This window comes from Teleopsis dalmanni, chromosome X, assembly GCF_002237135.1.
Source record: "Teleopsis dalmanni isolate 2A chromosome X, ASM223713v2, whole genome shotgun sequence".
Lineage (NCBI taxonomy): Eukaryota > Metazoa > Arthropoda > Insecta > Diptera > Diopsidae > Teleopsis > Teleopsis dalmanni.
The window spans coordinates 59,008,698-59,030,797 of record NC_051848.1 but is presented as its reverse complement, the minus strand read 5'-3'; the positions used below and the strand labels follow the sequence as shown (position 1 = coordinate 59,030,797).

At 29.6% G+C, this 22,100-nt stretch overlaps 1 protein-coding gene across 1 annotated transcript in view; it reads left to right on the top strand.

The window, feature by feature from the left end:
• The window catches only part of LOC119688476, a 64,822-nt gene extending 46,446 nt beyond the window's left edge, over positions 1 to 18,376 (top strand). Inside the window, exons 6-7 of the mRNA XM_038103152.1 lie at positions 17,696 to 17,839; positions 18,042 to 18,376. Of these exons, the coding sequence (XP_037959080.1) occupies positions 17,696 to 17,839; positions 18,042 to 18,376 (479 nt within the window). The remainder of the gene's footprint in view (positions 1 to 17,695; positions 17,840 to 18,041) is intronic.
• The last annotated feature ends 3,724 nt before the right edge of the window (positions 18,377 to 22,100 follow it).

Sequence of the window (22,100 nt, the reverse complement as noted above, 5' to 3'; positions counted from 1 at the left end):
TACCGAGCGCCCCCAAATCGTTGGTCATCTGGTCCTTCCACCGAAGATGCGGACGTCCTCTACCGCGTTTTCCACCTGCGTGTAGCGAATCAAATATCTTTCTAGCCGGAGCAATTTCTTCTATTCGCACGACATGACCAAGCCAGCGTAGCCGCTGAATTTTTATGCGCTTAACTATGTCAATGTCGCGGTATAGCACATACAGCTCATCGTTCCATCTAATTCGATACTCGTCGCCAACGCGTAAGGGACCATAGATCTTCCAAAGAATTTTTCCCTCGAATGCTCCTAACGCCTTCTCATCACTGTTGGTAATTGTCCAAGCTTCTGCACCATACAGCAGGACAGGCGGAATGCCAACCAAGTAGCTATATAATTGAGTTGAACTTAAGATTTAGTTCTTGACGTTTTTTTTAATATCTGTACACCACTGAAGTATCGCATCTATTGATAAATTAAATGCAACATTTATATTAATTTAAATATCTATTAATTTAAATTAAAATATAGAACAAATTCAATCGAATAAAAAGAATAGTAAGGTAGTTATTTTTTGCTTACACTATTTTTTTTCTTAAAAACATTTTTTACGGAATTAATAAAACAACTTCCTTGTATGAAAACTGCATTTTATATTTTAGTTTAAAAAATATTCGGCAGCCAGTGCCAGTTGTTCATGATTTTTATATTTATAACGCAAAAGTAGCAGTTATTTGTGCATTTTAAAATAAAAAGCAGAATTTTAAGAATTATTTGTGCGCGAAAAAACAAAAGTGCAAGAAAGAAAAAGAAAAAATAATATAGACCAAAATTAATTATTATTTTTTGAGTTTTATTTTAAAATGCTCATCTATATAAACCATTCTTAATGTTAAGGATAAAAGTTGTTAGAATCGTAACTATATACTTAAATTTGAGTTTAGACAACTTTTTGTTGCTGATTTTTTTCATAAAAATTTTGAATTATTATTCAAAATGTTATTTTTGGTCCCTGCTAAATACCCGTCATAATTTCTTTTTTTTTGATATTTTTTTGTATATAAATATTTTTGAATTTTATATTTTTAACTAATTTAGAAACTAACTAATTGAATCACATATTAATCATTATAGTATAATATTCCAGTTAAGTATTAAAATCAACTCTTTTAAGTCCCCGATGTAAAAATATTGCAAAGTAGTTTTTGTTTTTGATTAGGTACAATTGAATAAATAATAAAAAAAAATAAAAAATTTTAGATTTCTATAAAAATGCTCGATGGCAGATTGACAGTAAATTTTGTTTGAATCCATATTCAAAATCACATCAAAAACACCATTAGGTTGACCATACTAGTTTAACTATAAATTGTCTAACAAATTCTATACATAAATTAGTGAACAGATTTTGTTTCAGAACATTGAAATATTATTAAAATTATTTATTTCATATTTAGTTAATTTTTTTGTTTATTATTATTTTGAAAATTTCAACTAAAATATGTTTGTTTAAAATTTTAATTAATTTTTGCCTATGCACTTAATTATTTAATTAGCGGGTGGTCAACTCTTACCAAAACTAATAAAAATATCAATAGAAGAATGTCGCTCTATTTGTCAAATGTCAAATAAATTCCAACTTTGACTTAAATTTTGTTTGGAATTGAAATTTTATTAAATACTTGCGATTGCATTGCCGTACCCAGCAAATTCCATAAATGTTTGTTTTTATATAAAATAAAATCAGCTTAAGTTTTGTACAAATTTTCATTTTAATAAAATTTATCTTGCTGACTCGATATCCGAATCGATGTGAATAAATGAAGTCGAGAAATTCTTCACAGCAAACTGCAAATGTCATCTCCAATCACATCAAATTTATGACATATCCAGTACTAAATGGGTGTTTTAGTTGCATTTTTAATGCATTTAATACATACGAGTATGTGGACATATATGTTGGAAGCTGCATAATATGCGCTTACGTGTGATATCCCGAGCTTTTGACAGTATTAAAAGGATTATGATTTAAACGAGTGAAATATCTGAATGTAGAAATAACTGAATGCGTATCAACAAATGAATGAATATTCAAATAAATTTAATTGAAACTTGTATGCGAAATCAATATCAATATTAAATTTTCATGGTTTTATGTCACATATGCAGTTGTTAATTTTATTGTGACGACAGATAATTCATAAGTATTTTATGATAATTTAACATGACTGCACTCGTATCAATAAATCAAATTTCTATTTATACTTTCTATTTGAGATATAGCTTGTTGTTTTCAATGACAGCAGCTTTTATTTTGACGAAGTAATGTACGTAGTAGCATACCAAGTTGTTAGTTAGCAGAGAGATGCCTTAATCAAACATAACTAATGCATTACAATTGTGTCTCTGATCTACAGTGCGTATGAGTAACTGTCACTGCTACTTTATACAACATATTTTTATATAATAGAATGAAACTATAACTAACTATAGTCAATAAAATAAACCAATCAAAAACTCTACAATCACTCTACCTTACTATATGCGTATATATATATATGGATTTGAATATTTGAAAATTTGTAAATGTAGATTTGTGTATATACATATATGGTACCTATATATAGATGATATGCTCAATATGCTAATAGCTAGAATGCAACAAAACTCAACATCACAAATGAAAATGCAAATTGTTGCATATGCAACTCATAATATCTACGTATGAGTAAGCAGCAGATGAGAATTCGCATCCACATTGACAATTGCCTTAACAAAATAATCCCATTAGAAAATGCATTTCATCATGGCAACTGTAATTTTAATGCAACTAAATACAACTGAATCTAGACTGCAATAGCTGAAAAGTACAACTGATGGGTTGCAAAAATATGTTGACACATGCAAATGCTACACACACCCGACAAGCTATCGAAAATTTATAATAGGCAAAAACAAAGGCAAATATACCAAGTACAGTACAAAATACGGATACACCAATATCTGTACCAAAATGTATCTGCATTTGAATTGTGGCTTGCACTTTTCACAATTTTCCTCACACTTAATAAATTCTAATTGAAATTTGTAGTTGCTCATGTTCAATTTATCACATTCCAAACTTTTTCATTAGTGTTGTTGTTGTTGTCGTTATTGTTGTTTTTGTTGTTGCTGCTGTTACTGTTTTTGTTTTTGTGTTTAATCTATTTGAGTTTTTAGTTTAGAGACATACATGGACCTGTGTAATTTTTGTGTAGGTTTGCAGTTGCACAGCACTATGTGCACTTCGTAGATGAATGTGTGCATTTGTTGACTTCAAAAAAAACCATAAGCACATGGCCTGAGGTGAGGGAAGAGTGCAAATCCACACCAAATATTTGTTTGTTAATTTACAATATACAAAAAAGAGATTTAAGTGCAAATTAAATAATGAAATTATCTAATTGCCGGAAAGTTTTTGATTAGCCAGTAGCGAATTTCAGAAATTTAATTATGGACTTACTACGTATAATACAGTTTTCGTCAAGCGTTTGGAGTTTGAAACAAGTTAGAAAAATTCAAAGACTTCTATGTTGTATTTCGGAGTAAGCAACGACCCGAGAGATGACTAGAAAAACAATAGAAAGTTACGAAATCACTGCAGTATAAAATATTTTTTTTTGTAAATGCACATGTACATTCATTTATTGTAACTTCTCTTACAATGAGACTAACAAAAAGTCTTAAAATCTTATCACTAATTACACAATAACACAATTTTTTTTAAGTGTATATTGTATAATATATTGTATAATATATTGTATAATATATTGTATAATATAAAATAAAAGTAGTAAACCTTATAACACAGACCTTACTTAAATCAATGGGTTCAATTTCAAGAAATCAATGGGCTTATTAAGAAAGCAGTTATTATAAACTTTAATAGATCACTGAAAAGAGGAGTACGGTTTTTAGTTGAAGTATTGAATTTTAATTAATGGCTGGACGGTCAGCTATTCTCAGGCGGAAAGTGATGGATAGAAGTAAGAGATTCCTTGCTAAGGGGTTTTATTGTCGTTTTTTCTTATATTGTCACAATCGGCTTTAACTAAGAGAATTTCTAGAGCTCGGTAGATATTTTCATTCCAAATATACCATTGAGTCAATGATTGTTCTCAGTATTCTTCACAGAGCTCTTTGGATAATTTCAATATTTAAAGTACTAGCATTACCATATTACCAATAGCTGGATACCATAAGTCCATATTGGTTTTATGATGCTCTTACACAAGAGTACTTTATACTCTAGGCACAAGGAGAATCTGTTATTAAAGAGCCAATGCAACTTAGAGGCTTGGGGCTTCATTTGCAGTTTTTTGGCTTTTATACGATTGCGCCAAGTTAGTCCCTTATATAGGTGAATACCTAAGTACGTGATATTATCTGCTTGTGGTATGAGAATGTTGTTTCGTAAAATTGTTGGAGATATTTAAGGTAAATATGTCGTATCTACATTTTAGTTCATAACAAAAAGTTGATAATACAGTTTATTATACAAATAATAAACAGTAAATGTTATTTATAACGAAATAATTGAATATTTATTTTAACTATTCAAATTTTGATGGTGTGTGAATATTTAAATTTTTCAATCTTTTAACATAAACATCATCAAAATTTAACATCAGTTCAATTTTAATTCGCTATTTTGACAACCATTTCTATACCAAAAATAAATGAGATTGAAGTTAGTTCGAAGCTAACATACCGTTTTTGTTTCGACATTGTCGTATCGTCGACAAACGTTGTGGTGACATCTGAATTACTTATTGGGCTATTAGATATATAAAGTACATACAGGATAGGGCCAAGAACACTTCCTTGTATAACCCCAGCTTTTTTGGGAAATTAGCAAATTATTACACTTGACTTTAAAACTTCTGTTCTGCAGATATGATTCTAAAACTGGGTGAGCGTTAGCAGGTAATAGACAGCGTCTCTTGTATAAGAGCTCACATGCCACACTTTATCAAAGGGATCTTTTTCTTCGAGAAATACCGCGGAACAAAATACTCTGAACTGAAATGCATGTCTTATTTCGTTCGTTACACGATTCACTTGTTCCATAGTTCTGTGTTTTTCCCTAAAACCAAACTGGTGGGAGAATATTATGCTATGAATGGTTTCCCATTCAAGGAATGGTTTAAGTTTTAAAAGCAGAACTGTTTTAAAGAGTTAAGAAAAGTTTTGACAATAAGCTTATAGTCCTCTATCTTTTATTTATTTATTGTCTTTTGAAGAGATAACATTGGGGTCTTTGCCTGATTTATAAACTATTACAATCATGGATATTTTCCACTCTATTAAATTTTTGAGATTAAACTAATCTAAGACCGATTCAATGTATTTTACAAGTGAAAGGAAGAGAGTAGGTTATTATAATATTATTTCACCACTTATCCAACTAGTTCCATAAAATTTCTTACAGTATCGACATCTGCAAGCACATGACTATACATTTCGCTTTACTTATTTTATATAATTTATGTGATCTATTTTTAAAATTTATCTATAAATTATTTTATATAAATTATAATATATATAATTTAAAGTTTTATATATGGCCACTTTGTGTACGAGGATCAAAAACACTAAATGGAATAAAGAATAATTACTTCAATCTATTTCAAAGTGTATGAAAATGACAAAAAAAGTTACAATGAAATCTAAAAATATGCAGAAGGAAGTTTGCATGTACTACATATAGGTTTTTTTGCTGATTTGATTAGTTTCAAAAAGATCTTGAGAACCTTCAGGATGGCGATGAGTATAGTTATCAAAACTAATAGCAATGAACGAAACATCGAGAAATAAAAAAAAATTCTTTCAAGAACCGAACCTCTCCATAGTTGAAATTAGTACATCTCTTTATATCTAGTATATATTATCTTGTATATATCTGTACTAGTTCAGCTTTCTAATTTTTCATAAAATATATCAGCAAATTATAGAACTGTTCGCGATTCGTGTCATATATCCTAACATGACTAATATATCGCAAAGATATATTAAAAATGTCTAAAAGGTATATGTTTACCGTTTTAGCTATGGTAACTAGTGATAGGACGTGACGTTTGCCATAAACAAAATATTTGAAATTAGGTTGAAAATCACCAGAAGAGTTGTGAGATAAAAATTATTCTTTCCATAGAACAAATTCGATGAAATGCTTACCATTTTCTTCGATGGCAATGAAATTCTACCCTTCTGAAATGAAATGACTGTGAACAATTTGAATCGATGGAATCAAATGACCAAACAGTGAACGCAAACAATTGTCTAGAAGTTCTAAAACGAATCTGGATTGTAATTTCAGGGGCTTGATCAAAATATTGAGAGTCTATCAGTTAATTTTTCTTCCACAATATTGCCCCAACGCACAAAGCCACCCATAAAAGGCATCATTAACCGCAACCAATAGCCGCATTCACTTGATTTGTTTCTGCATATTTGTTTCTGGCAATTACTTAAATTTTAATGAAGGATAAAAGGAAAACTTTTCTAAAATATTTGGTTCTCTAAAAATCTTCAACCGAAGATTTGTTTTTTTTTATTTTTTCATAAGTTTATATCTAAGATTTAGAGGGTCTTCGAATAGCAAAGAAAGAAAGCACAAACACAAAAATTTGACCACACAACGCTGTTTCGAGTATTGCGAAGTACTCTTCATCATCTGTGGTCTTAGGAACAATCGAGTTTCTTGATTAATTTACAGTCCGTATATAATTTGTTTGGATTGCAAGTGTCTGTTTGGACTGCAAGTGCCAGGCTTAGTACTCCAGCCTGTCAAATTAGAAGCGATGACTAATCATGTTTATCCACAAGTAGCTTAGGCTACACAAACTTTCAGTGCTCTAATTCCAGGTTTTTTGTCATTTTTTTTATATACCATAATTAGTGACATTAACCACTAATTATATTTAAATTTATATTTATGTACTGATATTATAATCTATTGTTTGAACTTTACAATTCTCATGTTTTTATAGTCACTAAACAATTTTCTGCTCGAAATAATTTCTTTTTTATTATTATATATAAAAATTTTAAACTAAATATTTAACACATTTAAGCATAAAATATATAATTGGCATTATTTTTTAATAAAAGTAACTAAAACAGACTTTGTTGAATTTTTTTAATAATTAATAGAAAAAAACAAAAAGGCTTGCAATGGTAGATAATACAAGTTGTGATAAAAACACAAAGGCAAATGAACCAAAGGATAGTATAATTTTAAAAAATATAATTTAATTTCTATGAAAGGACTTTGATTTGCGGTATAAGCGATAAAATATTTTAATTACAAATATCGTTTACAAAATAAATATTTTTTTTTTGTGTCTCGTATGCAAAAAGAAATAAATTTTAATTGAAACATTATTTTTGGGAAATTTTTACAAACAGTTGATGCGCAAAATTGAGCATTTCACATGTGCGTCCCTACGGTAACTTTGTATCATTTTTCAATTGTGGTATTTGTTATATTTTAATACTAAATTTTTTGTTATATAAATGACTTAAAAAAACATGCAATTAAATTTTACGAGTATGAAATGTGTTTTGTTTGCTTCATTGTAGATTTAATTTGCACTTTTTTTTTTTTTTGTTATTATTATTGTTAACTTTTTACGCTTGCCAATGCTTTTATGCAAATAATCAATAAATATTTACGCTGAATATAATATGAATAGTCCTGCCATTCAAATGTCAACGCAATATAAACAAAATAAATCCAACTTTCAATATAAATATTGATTTTGTTGTCAAATTTTTTGGCCATAATAAGAGATTGATCGCCTGACGTTTTGACAGTGATTGCACAGCTTATAAATAGACGAAATATCAACAAAATCTAAACCACCTCATAACAAAAAAAAAATAAATTCTTTTTTTTTACATATTTTCATTTAAATATATATACATATGTACAGCTTACGGAATATTACCGCATTAAAGAAATAACGTAGGAAAAGTATTTTGTGGTTAGTATTTTGTTTGCTTATAGATTCTTTAGACTTACAAGAAAATCGGCAAACATTTACAAAATCTCACTCATTCACCTACTGTTAATACAAATCCTCAAATACAACAGAACATAGCACAATACAACATAACACAACACAGCACAATACAACACAGAGCACAGCACAGCACAGCACAACATAGAGAGCACAGCACACAGAAGGACTAGGCTAAGTAAGTACACTTAATTGACACCAACATTATGCCTTCAAATCATAACTGCTGACAGACATCAAATGAGCTGTAAGCAATAAACACTTATCAATCAAAAGGTCTTTATGCTTCCATTTTGTATCCTCATCAAATTTTGTATTGTGTCAAAATAAAAATGAACGCACTTCCGTTCATTGTGCTGTGTGTTTTTACTCTGCCTTTCATTGCGCTTCAATAGTATTTAACGCATTAAATATATATGTATATAATACAGACAATGACAGCACGCACACTTACACGCCAAACACACACACACACAGATATGTATATCCTTACGCAAATTCTATACGACGACATTTATAATTCACACAATATTTTAAGCTATTTAAGTTGACTTGTGTGCGCGTCGACTAAGGAAAATCCCTAAGAAAAGCTAGTAAAGTAAATGAAAAATGATAACAGCCTTTTCAATTGTTGTTATTATTGTTGTTGTTATTGTTGTTGTTGTTATTTATAATGAAATTGATGAAAGCAAAATGCCGAAGATTAAACATAGATAAATAAAATTATGTGGCCGGCGAGTGCACAGTGGTGCGAGCTTCAACATTTTTAGGATAAATTCATTTCATACTTCAAAATTCAATTCAATTTATTTTTTCTATTTAAAATGGAAATAGATTTTAACTACATTTTAAATAGAAATTACATTAAACGCTAAAATTTGATGAAATTTTTGAAAAAGATTTAATTTTACATAAAATAATAAAAACGGTTTAAGTGAGCGTCCCGAGCTCTTAATAAAACCGTAATAAAAAATTTTGATTACTTGGAAATTACTTGGATCTGGGTTGTCAACAAAATGACGCTTTAAAATTTTACAAATGGATTTGACTAATGAATATCTATTTATGTATATTTTAACAGTATAATATAACAATTAATTTTATAGGAAAATATTACATAAATAGTTTTCATATAAATAACAAGTCATATAAATAACAATATTTTGTAAAATTTATATTCAAGCGAAAATCGTTTAATAGCTTCTTTCAATCTTATACTATATTTACGTTGTGAGTTTAAGAGAATGAGATCAAGTTAATCTATATTTTTAATCCGCACCGTTGTGGTGGCAGGTCATTAGATAACTTTCATGTAGCTCAATTAGTGATTTTTCGCCGTTGTGCTATCACATTCCTTGCGAGAACCCTAATATAGAAGAGTCGAGACTAAATTTATTCCGCCGCATTTAGGTAATACGGCAAAGCCCAACTCTGAAGTAAAGCCAGTGTGTCAAACATCGATATTATACAGCGCATTCAGCTCAAAATACTTCGTACATTAACAGGGGCCCCTTGGTTCCTCAGAAATTCTATCATACATGTGGACCTTCAAGGGCCTTTAGTCAAAGACGAATTAGCCCTCCTACGACAGAAATATGACACTAAAATAATGTTACATCCAAACCCACTCGCTCAATATCTTACCAGAACAATAAATATATCCCGTCTCAAAAGACCCAATTAACTGACATACTTTTAATGCATCGAAAATGTATTACCACATTAAGTGAAAAACTTTAAAAATCAAAAATTAAGAATGTTTACGTTTTAAACAAAAAAAAGTTTAAATAAATATTTTAGTATGTAAGATTTAAATAATTCTTGACAGACTTTTTAAGTGATTCAATAAATAATAAAAAGAAGAAAAAAAAAATTAACAGGTCTTTCCTCTTCACCGATGAATAGTCTTTTAAACTATCGAAGAAGTATCTGCCTAAGAACCTACATCTTCTGAACCACAAAGCCGGACAAAAAAATCACAAAAAAAATGTATTATGGTTTCTTTCTCCTGCGGGTTTCTACAAATTCTGCAGGGAGGGTTATGGAAATGCGCAGTTACTCTGCGTGAATTCCCCTAAACCAATGACCAGAAACAACTGCAGTAAGCCTTGCAGTGTTCACGCGGTCTCTTTTGATGAGTTCCGAGGATCAATTTTTATTATAGGTGGGCCTTGTTAACCTAGAAGTTGCACATGACCTAGATGCTCTCCATCTGTTATTGGCAAATTGCAGAAAGTAGAGGAAGGTACTTCTCATAACGGTGTCTAGAGTAATATAAACCGGTACCACCAGTGACACATCCAGAGAAGCACCAGAATGATCTAAACTGTCAGCTTTCTCGTTTCCCTCGATATTCGTATGTCCAGGAACCCAGATGAGGGTGATATCAGCCAACCGATTTAGCTCGTCAATTGCTTCTTTATATTCCTTTACTATCTTTAATTTTGTTATGAAAGATTCAACGGTTTTGATAAATTTCTGTAAATAAATCAGTTAATTACAAGTTTGTACAAAAAATTTGTAATATAAATTAAATAAATATTTCTATAACAATTATTTAAAAAATTTTAATTATAATTACGTATAAAATTATTATTAAAAAAATTTAATAAGAATTTCACTCATTTCGGCAATTTCAAATTTGCAATGTTTCTTTTGAATAAATTTTAACGTTTCTCTTCCAATTCTTTTAACATCGTAAAAAAAAAATCTGGGATTTTAAGACATTTGCAGAGTTGCACAGAAAAATAATTACCATTTTAAAGCAGATTAAAAATTAATCTCGACCAGAACAAGATCAACTTTGTATGGGAAATCTGAGATTTAATAACGAGATTAATGTTTTAGTCTCAATTATTGCTTTAATCTTCTTTTAATCTTACAATATTAACACCGTAGGAGAAAGTAATTATTAAACAGTGATCTCCGACAAGATACTGCTAAATTCTCTTAAGTCCATATATAATTATTCTGCATATATAGCTTATTTAATTGGCATAAAACGAGCTTCATTAGCTATAATTTATAAAGCCCACCGTCTAAATTAATCAGCTAACAGCTAATTATGAACACCGTATTATACTGGAAGAGATCACAAGGAGACATCGTATCTAAGTCAAAACGGATCGGGATTCTGCTACAGACTACATGATAGCAGTACTAGACTTCAGCACCAAAATTCTTACTCTGTATCCAATTAAAGATTGCTGGGAGCTGGGATCTGTGGCAGGTAACTCTGGAGTCACCTTCTACATAGATGGTTCAAAGATGGAGGGTGGTGCGGGACCAGGTTTCTTCTCGAAAGTCATATAGATATTGTTGCCTGATACTTGTACCATTTTTCAGGTCAAAAAAAATATGCTATCGAAAAAGCAACCAATCTTATACAACTAAGTACAATTTGTCCTTCGAATATTACGATTTTTTAGATAGTCAAACATCACAAGTTCTCTCTTTGCTGGGTTCCTGAACATAGCAATATTTTAAAGGAAATGATCTAGCAGATGAGATAGAACACTTAAAGAACATTACTTGAAATAATAGTCGGTTTTCTTCTATCTGAAGAAAACTGAGCCCAATAGACCGATTCATTACGATCATCTCAAACGAAAAATATATGATCTAGAAAATTTTTAAAAATTCCTCAAACATTTTGGGTGAATACTTAAGACTGTTTGTCTAGTTCTTTTGATTAGGAATTTTATGTCTTCCAACAAACAATAAACACATATTAATTAACATTAGTTAATAAACATTAGCTCACGTTGTAAAAAATATTTAAAACAGTTAGAAAACGACAATCATATATACAACAGCAATAAAAAAAAGTTGAGCTAAGCAGTTAATGAACATTTGCTTGTCCCATACAAAAAGCACTGATATTATTATTATTAAATAATAGGCTATGAATATACCCCGACCTAAAAGATCTATTGTACGTCTAAAGGCCCAACTAAAACAATTCTTGACAATTCTCGTAATTACTGTGGGCATAATTTTACCTATATTTGTTGTGGGACTAAAATCCCACTTCCAAGGTCTACGTCTTGCCGCCGCTGGGCAGTTGCATAGAATATGTTCCGATGTTTCCTGCTCCTCCATTTTCTAAAGCACTAATATAAGTATATGTATATAATCAAAAATACTATTTTATTTGTCAAACATATTTCAATTGAATATTTTTTTAATTTGTTAATGTTAACATTTTTTACAAAATATTTACAGTAGCACATGCAAATTACTTTCGTTTCAAGTCAAAAGTACTCATTTGATACCAATTTGACGACTTTACGTTTTGATAATGAAATTAAATTGCTTTCCACACAGTTAGTTTCATTAACTTAAATGTTTTTGATGTAATTCAACAATACTTCTCTATTTTGATTGCTTTGAAGACTACACTTTAAATGCTCTTACATTTTCTTGAGATGTTTAAAATTTTAATTAGTCTTTTCAATGGCGTAAATGTCTTAGAAGGTACGTGTTCAACTACCTTCGTGACTGCATTCTTAAGAGGTCCTTTAAATACAACAGAGCTTATGTACATTTATTATTTACTTCATTACATTTGGAATATATTATACAATAAGGAAACTCTATAGTATAACTTCCATTTCACTTTGGTTGTCTCGTATATTTGAAGAAAATTTTTTTGAGATACCAGATCAGAGAGACTGAGTTTCATCTCTAATATTTAAGCAAACTATTTTGTAAAATTCGCAAACCGTACAAATATTTTAAGTAAAGTGTACTGTCAGCACCTGTCTTTAAGAACATTAATCTAACATTGCAACAAAGTCATCAGGTCTTTACGTGGTCTTGGACAGCCAACACTACCTATTCACTTAAAAGACAACAATACTGAATTTCACATTATCTTCCGGATTTTCTCTTTTCGAAAATTAAAAAACCAGATACATACGTTATCATTGATATGATCAGATAAATATGTAATTGTTGCTGGAAATATTGTTGTTCAATAAGAATCTCTTTCGTTTATAATATATCTTAATTTTTTTCCTAGAGAAATGAATTGTTCCACTGTTACTATAAGTTGCATATGAAACGTATGGTCACACACGCCAAACCATTTTGACACATATTCAATCTCTACTATGGACACACTCTTACGTAGCTCCACTTTGCATGTAGCCGTGATATATTGTCAAGTAATTGTGTTTCTTTTTTTTTGGAATGGCCATAAAAGTGCTTGATGCACACTTAAGCATGTCCAATAAAAATGTTTGACATGAAAGATAAGTGAGGCCACGCACTGCCAGAAGAGCACCGGCAAGAGTGGAGCCACCGAGTAGTAGCAATAAGCCAAATATATGTGGACTCATAACTCAAATTGACATTGTACTCGTACGTAAGTGTACGGTATGAGGTCTTTATGCGTCTTTGTGTCTGTTTGGATGTGGTGAATGTATCTGGCAAATGTTTGCATTTGCTTAGCAGCTTGAAAGGGGATTCGCTTAACCAGTAAATATTGTTTGGAAAATAAATTGCTGGAATGATTGCTTTTCTTCTTGTTTTTGTTAGCTTCTTTGGGAAATAATGACTGATTTCCTTCTAAAGCTTAAGACCTAATAAATTATTAAGTACTGAATTTTGTATGGGGACATATGTTAGCATCATAGTATTCAGTTTCAGGAGAATAGACTTTTAGTTTGTAGAATAATTGAATGGCCTTTATAGCAAATAAATTAAATTAAATAAATAAATGTTAAATAACAGCAATTTGTATAACTAAATATTTTGACTTATTTATACATTTACTATATAGAATTTAGGAACATATATATGGAATCCATAACAAACACGTATATTATATTATAACGATACAAGTTACAGACATCGTTTAAAATATTTCAGACCATAATGTATTAATAGTTTAATCGTGTCGTACCGTAAAGGTTTCCATGGCGTAATATTTATATTGTACAATAATCCCATAACTTTTTGTTGTAAACAGAGTAAATCAAGTAATAGTTCTTGTATTATTAATCCATTTATATTTTCTGTTCAAAATAATGATCCTCTTTGTTATTTTTTTCTTACATTTTGTTGTAAATTCTCTTTCATCCATCAATTCATTAATTTTTTTCTTAGTGGGTAAAGACCCATTACCTACAAGGAATGATTGAGCAAATAGAAATACTTATTTATATTGGTGTAGTGTGTCCTATAAAGTAATATTAATTATAAGAATACTACATTAAGGATGTTATGTTAAGCAAAGGAATGTATTATAATGGGACTAAAAGTTAAAAAAATGTTATATATGTTAAAAGCAGAACAAGTTTCAATAAAATCAGTTGAAGTCGATCTTTAGACTTTAACTGATAGCAATATTTTATTCCTAAGCAGAAATTACTAAAAGCAGAATATCTTTCTCCTAAGCGAGAACTCTACTAAAAGCTGAATGTCTTGCTCCTAAGAGAGAATGCTGGTTTTCTTGATATTCTGCTCCTCAGCGGTAATTAAGGAAACATATCTTGCTCCTAAACGAGAATTCTTCTATTTTTCTTTTTTTTCTGAAAATATTAGAAGACATTATATTGGTCTTTCAGCAGTAGCACAGTTGACGGCTTTAAACTAAATACGGTCAAGCACACTTCGAGCAACTCATCCCTTTCGGATAGCGTATCTATACTGAATTTCCCGGTATAATTTTGCTACTATTTACTGTGAAATTGGATGTGTATACTTATGTATATGACAATGATAGTCCGTCGATCGTTTTGTGCCTAGCAAGTATTTGCACAGCAATCACAGAATTGTGTCGGAATATGCTATATCTTTGAACGAGTTATAAGTGTATTGATTTACTACCACGAAATAAATTAGAATCACAGCGATATTAGTTGCAACTGTAAACCCTGTAAAGTTTAAATTATAAATAGCATCGCAGTCCTTAAAATATCAGTTACACATAACTTGGAAAGTCACGTTGGACTTAGTCGAACTATTGATATTAACTGATATCAAATGCAACGAAAAGAGTACACATGTTAAACCAAATCTAATAGATAGTCAGTTTGCAGACAGAATCTTTAGGAGAAGATTGAGTAAGTTGCTAAAGAAACACAGTGCGAATGTCAATTTAACTTCGGGATTAGAAAGTCAACAACTGATCATTGCTCTACATTAAGTTAGAATTTTGAGTGTAACCACAGACATAATTCATTATTTATTGTCTGATAATAGATTTTTCATAAATTTTCGACCAATAAGATATACCATATGTAGTACAACCATCTAATGCTACATATTATCAAAATAAGATCGGTCATACGATTCATGCGGGATAAAAAAAGGTAAGATTGTTAAATCACGTATTTTACATGACATTATTTCGGTTTATTAAGACTTGAACTGTAATTTGTTGTAAATATTTTTGTCTCGGATCACGGACATAACTTCAAAATAATCGATCAATTCTCTTGATGTAAGTAATATACAGTATGCATTCATATTTGATATTTGCTTTCAGAGCATTTGCAATCCGAAATTTGAGTAGAATATCCGAATAACGCATATTCAAAAACCTGATTGCAGGAATACAAAAGTGAATCCCAACATAAGATATCTAAAAGTAGGTACCTTAACATAAACTTTGCCATGTGAAAAGAATATTACTATCAGAAACATATTATATATATTATATATAATATATTTTAAATATATTACTATCAGAAATTGTATTTAATTGCTTTGTTTTTTAATAATAGCAATATTTTCTTTTAAAACCATAGTTAAAGTTTCATTTAAAGGCCGATTTAATCTACATACCGAGCTTATTGTCAACTTTTGCCGTGTGAATATGCTTATAGTTATTTTTATAAGTCTACTGACTGAAAAATGAAGTGTGTAGGTATCAATTCGTAATGCTTTCAACTACTATGTGGTTGAAATAGAATCACGTATTAAATAATATCATCAATATTGTTAAAGGCTTATTTTTCGTATAATTATATATAATTAATTATTCATTTACTTAGTTAGTCATTCTTGGCAGCGTGCATAAACCTCCTCCAGTTCGATTAACTTTATCAAATCCACGTATAAGTCATATAGCACAACGTTCCATTTAATTCGATACTCATTACCAATACTCATGGTGCCATAATGATCCTTGCGAATATTTGTATGCTCCGAATACCTTTTCGTCACTGGGTATTATTGGTTATTGCATAAAGCTTTTTACCATACAGCAAGTCAACCATTATAAAAAGCTTGTAGAGCATTATTTTTGTTTGTTACAAGTTGGCTTTCTTTCTTAATTGCATATTCAGCAGGAAGTCACATCTGTTAGAAAGAGGTATTCTCCGTTAAGTCTCTACGTTGACGTCAATTTCGCTAATTGTCTACAGTGGCATGATTCGTAAGACTCCTCATGAAGTTTTTGTTTTTTCCGCATTTAACACAAGCCCGTTTTAATTCACTTGATTTTCTAAATTGAAATAAACCGTACTGATAGCATGGGTGTTCCAAACTGAATATAATATTATCGGCATACGCAAACAGCATCAAACATTTGTATAATACTCGGAATATCGTTTTTAATATTAGATTGAAACAATCAAACGAAATCAGTTATCCTGTTTTAAATTTCATTCGTCATTAATCGGCACGGAGAAGTTTTTACCGATTCTAACGAAACTATTGGTGCTGATCAATGTTATTTTAATAGCTGTGTAAATTTTACTGAATTACCAAATCCAGACACACCGGAAAAAATTTTGCTTCTAATCGTAAAGTTCAAAGCGGCATTTAAATCGACAAATAGATGGTATAAGTTAATTTGTTTTTCTTGATTCTTCTCTAACACATGACGTACTGTGCATATGGAGTATATGGTTGATCAAAAGTCGCACAGGTCAGAAGCCATACTGTTGAGGTTCAAGCAGTTGGTTGACGATTGACCTTATCAATTACATTTATTCACATCGTTTTAATAAGTTGAAGTTGAATCGTGGAAGATAAACTTATAGTTAATTTTTCAATAAGTTTAACAATGTTAAAAGTTATAATTTCCTATAATTTTTATTTCAAAAAAATTAAACTGAAATAAATTATTCCAATCAATTTATGTGCAATATTTTTTAACATATTTCTTTAATAAGAATTTCAATTACTGAATTTGCTTCCAGCACATCTGCTAAATTTCCAATTTTTCTCGAATCTTATCTATTTAAAACACAGTTATGTGTAACTGAAACGTACAATAAAACTGTAGTAACATATTTGCTCAAGTAAGCTGATATTAACCACATCAGCTACTGCATTAAGTACTTTAAATTACGCTCATCATTACACAAGCTCAACAATCAATAATGTTTTGGAAAATAAATTGGCAACCATCAGTGCAGTAAACCATTAAGCGAAAACCATAAAATCTCATGAAAAATCAAATGCGAATTTTCTATTTTATTTAATGATTTTTCCATATCTTTTTTTGCAATTTTCTTTCGTCTTACACTTGTAAATTTCTATATTTCCATGCTACATTTTTGCAATTTATCTTTAATACAATGAATTTTCCAAATAGAAAAAGAAAGCATTTTTGAAAAAAATATATACGAAATAATACGAAAATTGCTACTCATTTGCAGGGAATGAAAACGAAGTCGATAGCAATCAAACGCCAGTGCGTAATCCGCCCGGCGCTTATCACAATTCAGCAGGAGCACTGGCGCAACATAATCTACTCGGCAATGTAATTCATGGGATTAAAATGCAATCATTTGGGATTTTCAGGCGTTTATCGAGTTATTTAGTTGAAGCGGCTATAAGTAATGCAAGGATGCTTCAAATCAAATTGAAACAGGCTAGAACTGTGCTATGTCTACGCTTGCAATGTGTATTTTCAGTCGCAAAGCAAACAACTGAAAAAATCACTGCTATATTCACTGATAGAAGAAATAAAAATACTAAAAATGCTACAAATAAAGCCGCAAAATATAAAACTTCAAATACAACAAACATTTTGTTTAGCAATGAAAACAGTATTACCAACAGCACCAACAGGAGCAGCTCCAGTTCCAGCTACAACATCAACAACAACAACAACAACAACAATAAGAAAAACAATCGCGATTACAATGTCAACCAAAATGATGGCATCAACAACCAAAACAACCGTAACAATAATAGCAAACACAACAAAACCAACAACAACAGCAACAACAAGAACAATAACGAGGACAATAGCAACAACAACATTAAGAACTATGTTTATAAGAATAACAATAACAACATGTTACAAATTATCAGCAATATTGTCGCTGTTGCCAGTGTATGTACAAGCTACAATATGCAGAGCAACGTGACATGTTTAAGAAATTTACCACCCGCATCCGTTTTGCTATATCTGCTATTTATATACGAGCTGCTCCACCTACTAATTTGCATAATAATTTTTTCCATGTCGGTGCCCTCACTACTTCAGCATCACTTCATCAGCAAATTCAACAACAATACTTTTACAATATTTTCTATTAAGGCAAATAGGCATTTAAAGGCAGTGGGCGATATTTTTGCATTGCAATCTGAAATTAACTTGGCGACAACATCAACAACAAAATCAACATCAACATCAACATCAGTATCAGTATCGGCAATGGCATCGACATCAACATTAACTTCAACTTCAACATCGGCATCGTCACTAGCAACATCAGCTCGAGTCTCGTTCTCAATGTCAGGTCCCAACCCATACCCAGCCGCAGTTATAACCACTATCGTCTGCGGCGACGAACTGTGCATTGCGCTGAGATGAAATCAAATGATTATGAATTTCATTTGGGCACAAAGTTCTCATTAAAATGGTAACTCGGAATTACAACAACAACAACAAAAGGTAAATGTAAAAATGACAACTGGTAATAAAGCAGCAAAAATACAAAAAAAAAAAAAAAATATTAATAAAACAAAAAATGATTTATAAAAAATAGATTGACATAACTTTGAGTTTGAGCACTCAACTAAGTTCATATGACATAAAGTATATTTAATGATGACATGGAAATAGACATAGAAAATGGCAGATTTATGTAAGAATACAACAATAATGAATAAAATTTTCACAATAGCAAAATATTGATAAAATTAGTAATAACATATGAATGTGTAGAACCCCCGTTATATATATAGGCATTTTAGGCTTGTTTAATCATGTGCTTCCTCTAAATTCTCTACAGTCAACATCAACTGAATCTAAGCAGTATTTTAAACCGTTTTTATTTCTTATTTTTCTTTTAGTTAGTACATCAATCGGTATTGGGCATTAATGGAAGTACTAGATTTATATATATAATCTAGTATTTTCCACTCATGAGTTCCGTTGCAATCGCTAGTATTTCTGAAGTAAATATTTGTGGAATTATTCTTAGGTAAGCTTCATATAATCGCCCTTTACATGCAGACATTGTGGTGTCGGCCATTAATGGAAGTACTAGATTTATATATATACAATCTAGTATTTTTAGTTCAACTTCTATGTGCCTACAAAGCAATAATTTATGAAATCAATCTTAGCTAAGCTTTATATTATTGCACTTTGCATGCAGACAAATCTTTCTCCTTTCAGAAAAACTTTTTATATATTTTGCACACTTAATAATAGCTTACTATCTTAACATATCTCTGTAAATGACTTCATAGCTTTTACTATTATTCATTAATTGACTGGTTTAATCCTCAACTGAATTTTTAGGTCACTATTTTTTGACTAACCAACAGGCGTTTATAAAGTATTTAATTGTAGTGTTTAAATAAGTTTATAATTGATAAATAGTTGTATTTGCAGGAGTATGTTATGTGTTAGTACCCCTAATAGGCCAACTCATTTTTTATATAAAAACCTTTAAAATTTGATAAGGTCGTGGCTCATTTCCAACAATTTCCATTGAGAAAACTAATCCTTCGTATCGATATGTTAACTAAATAACCCCGTTCAAACACTAAGCAAAACCTGATTTTTTTTTTTCATGTTGATCAACATATTGGGATACTTAGATTTCCCGTCATCTTCATAATGTTGTCGACCTTCTTGAAAGTGTTTTTTGATAGTAAAAATTCATAGTAAAATTTTCGTTTGTGTTACAAGGTTTCATACAAGCTTCTAGAACAGATATTTTACCATATAAAAAATCTACACTCACCCTGACTAGATTTTAGCAAGATATTTGCACAGACTCTTACTTTCTTCGTAGTCTTCGCTTTCGAACATAATATTCTAGCGAGTGTAGACAACGAGTAATGTACATATTGTTCGTTAAATACATGCTTACCATTGCAGATGTGTGCTAGTTAAAACATTATGTTACTGTTAGGTCAACCAATACACAAAAAAAAAAGTCTGACTCGATAAATGGGACACTATGTACGTAATTTTAAAATTTTCGTTACTTTTTGACCACACCTTGCATTACTACTCCTTAATTTCTTTAAATTTTTTTCTTGTTTTTTATTAGAAAATAAGAAAATTACAATTTTTAAACAAAAATATAACAGTTTTTAAATAAATGACGTCCTTACACCGCAGGAGCAACAGAATTATATCTAAGTGCGAAATATTCATAAGAACAATAATGTACTCAAAAAGTGAAGCAAAGTATCTAAGCATTACAAAACTCGAGTATCTTCAAATTCGAACATTACAATCGAAAACTTCAAATTTTCAAAAATGTTCGATTTGTTCGAACAGTGAATATATTACACAATTTAATGTTCGAATTTATTCGAACAACGCATTGGACATAACTATACTCAAATTCTTGTATTCGAATATATACCTATATTCGTATTCTAAAATTTTTGAACTTTCAAATAACTCGAATCATATTCCAAGCACTATTTCCGACAAAATCAAAAAGTTTGTTTTACTAAACACTGTTGATGACTTTAAAAACATTTAATATTTATATTATTTATAAAATCTATATCTAATTTTACATTTAGTTTTCTGCTAAAGATTCAGGAGTAATATATCTAATAACTGACTTATCATTTAATAGAAAAAAATAATAAAATAATTCGACACTATTCATTTATTGTTTTACAGTTATAGAACGATTAAGCTAACGTAATTATTTCGAAAATTGTGCAACCTTAAGTGTCATTTTCCATACAAAATCCATACAAAATCTATATAAAATTTTTAGAAAAATGTACTGTATAGGAGTCTTAATTATATAGAAAATATATATGTTACTGTTAGAATTGAACATGTGAAATGAATGTTATATACATATATTTACCAAAATTGAGCAAACTACTTTTAATAATTTATTTTACTTTATTGATAAGAGAGCTTGTAAATATTAATATTTATTTATGTTTAAAAATAATACTGAATTTTCCCAAATTATAATAACATAACATCTAAAAATACTTATGCTTAAACAATTGTTCAAATACCTTATATTAAATAATATTTTATATATTATTGTTCTTTTTTTTAATTTTTCCTAAGTGCTAAATTGAATTGTCCATCTAACTTACAAACAATAGTAATTCCTAACACTTTTTCTTAAATAAAATATCTTATAAGTTATTAAATTTTTTTTTTGTTAAAGCTCCAAATTTATTTTTAACAGCTGTGGAAATTATTTTACATATTAAATAAATTTATTAAATTAATTTTTGTACTTATTAAAAATTTATATTCTGTTATTATTTGGTACGAAGAATTGATAAATTAAATTAATTAATATAATTAATTCCCTTCATATTATTGCTAACGCAATTGTTTTTTTTTATAATAAATATTAAATTAATAATATCAACAGGATCTGTTAAAAAATTAATGTGAAATTAAATTATGCTTGTATATATTATTTACTGTTTATTTACTGTATTATTACTACATATATATAATAAAACTAAAACAGAAATATATTATTTTAAAAAGGATGCTCAAACTTTTAATGAACCAAAATCAAAACAATAAGTGTATAAGCATATACATTATCGTAAGAACTACAAAAATATAATTATATTAATAAAAAAATTATTAGCTTAGGATTAAAGACAAAAAAAATTATATTAAAA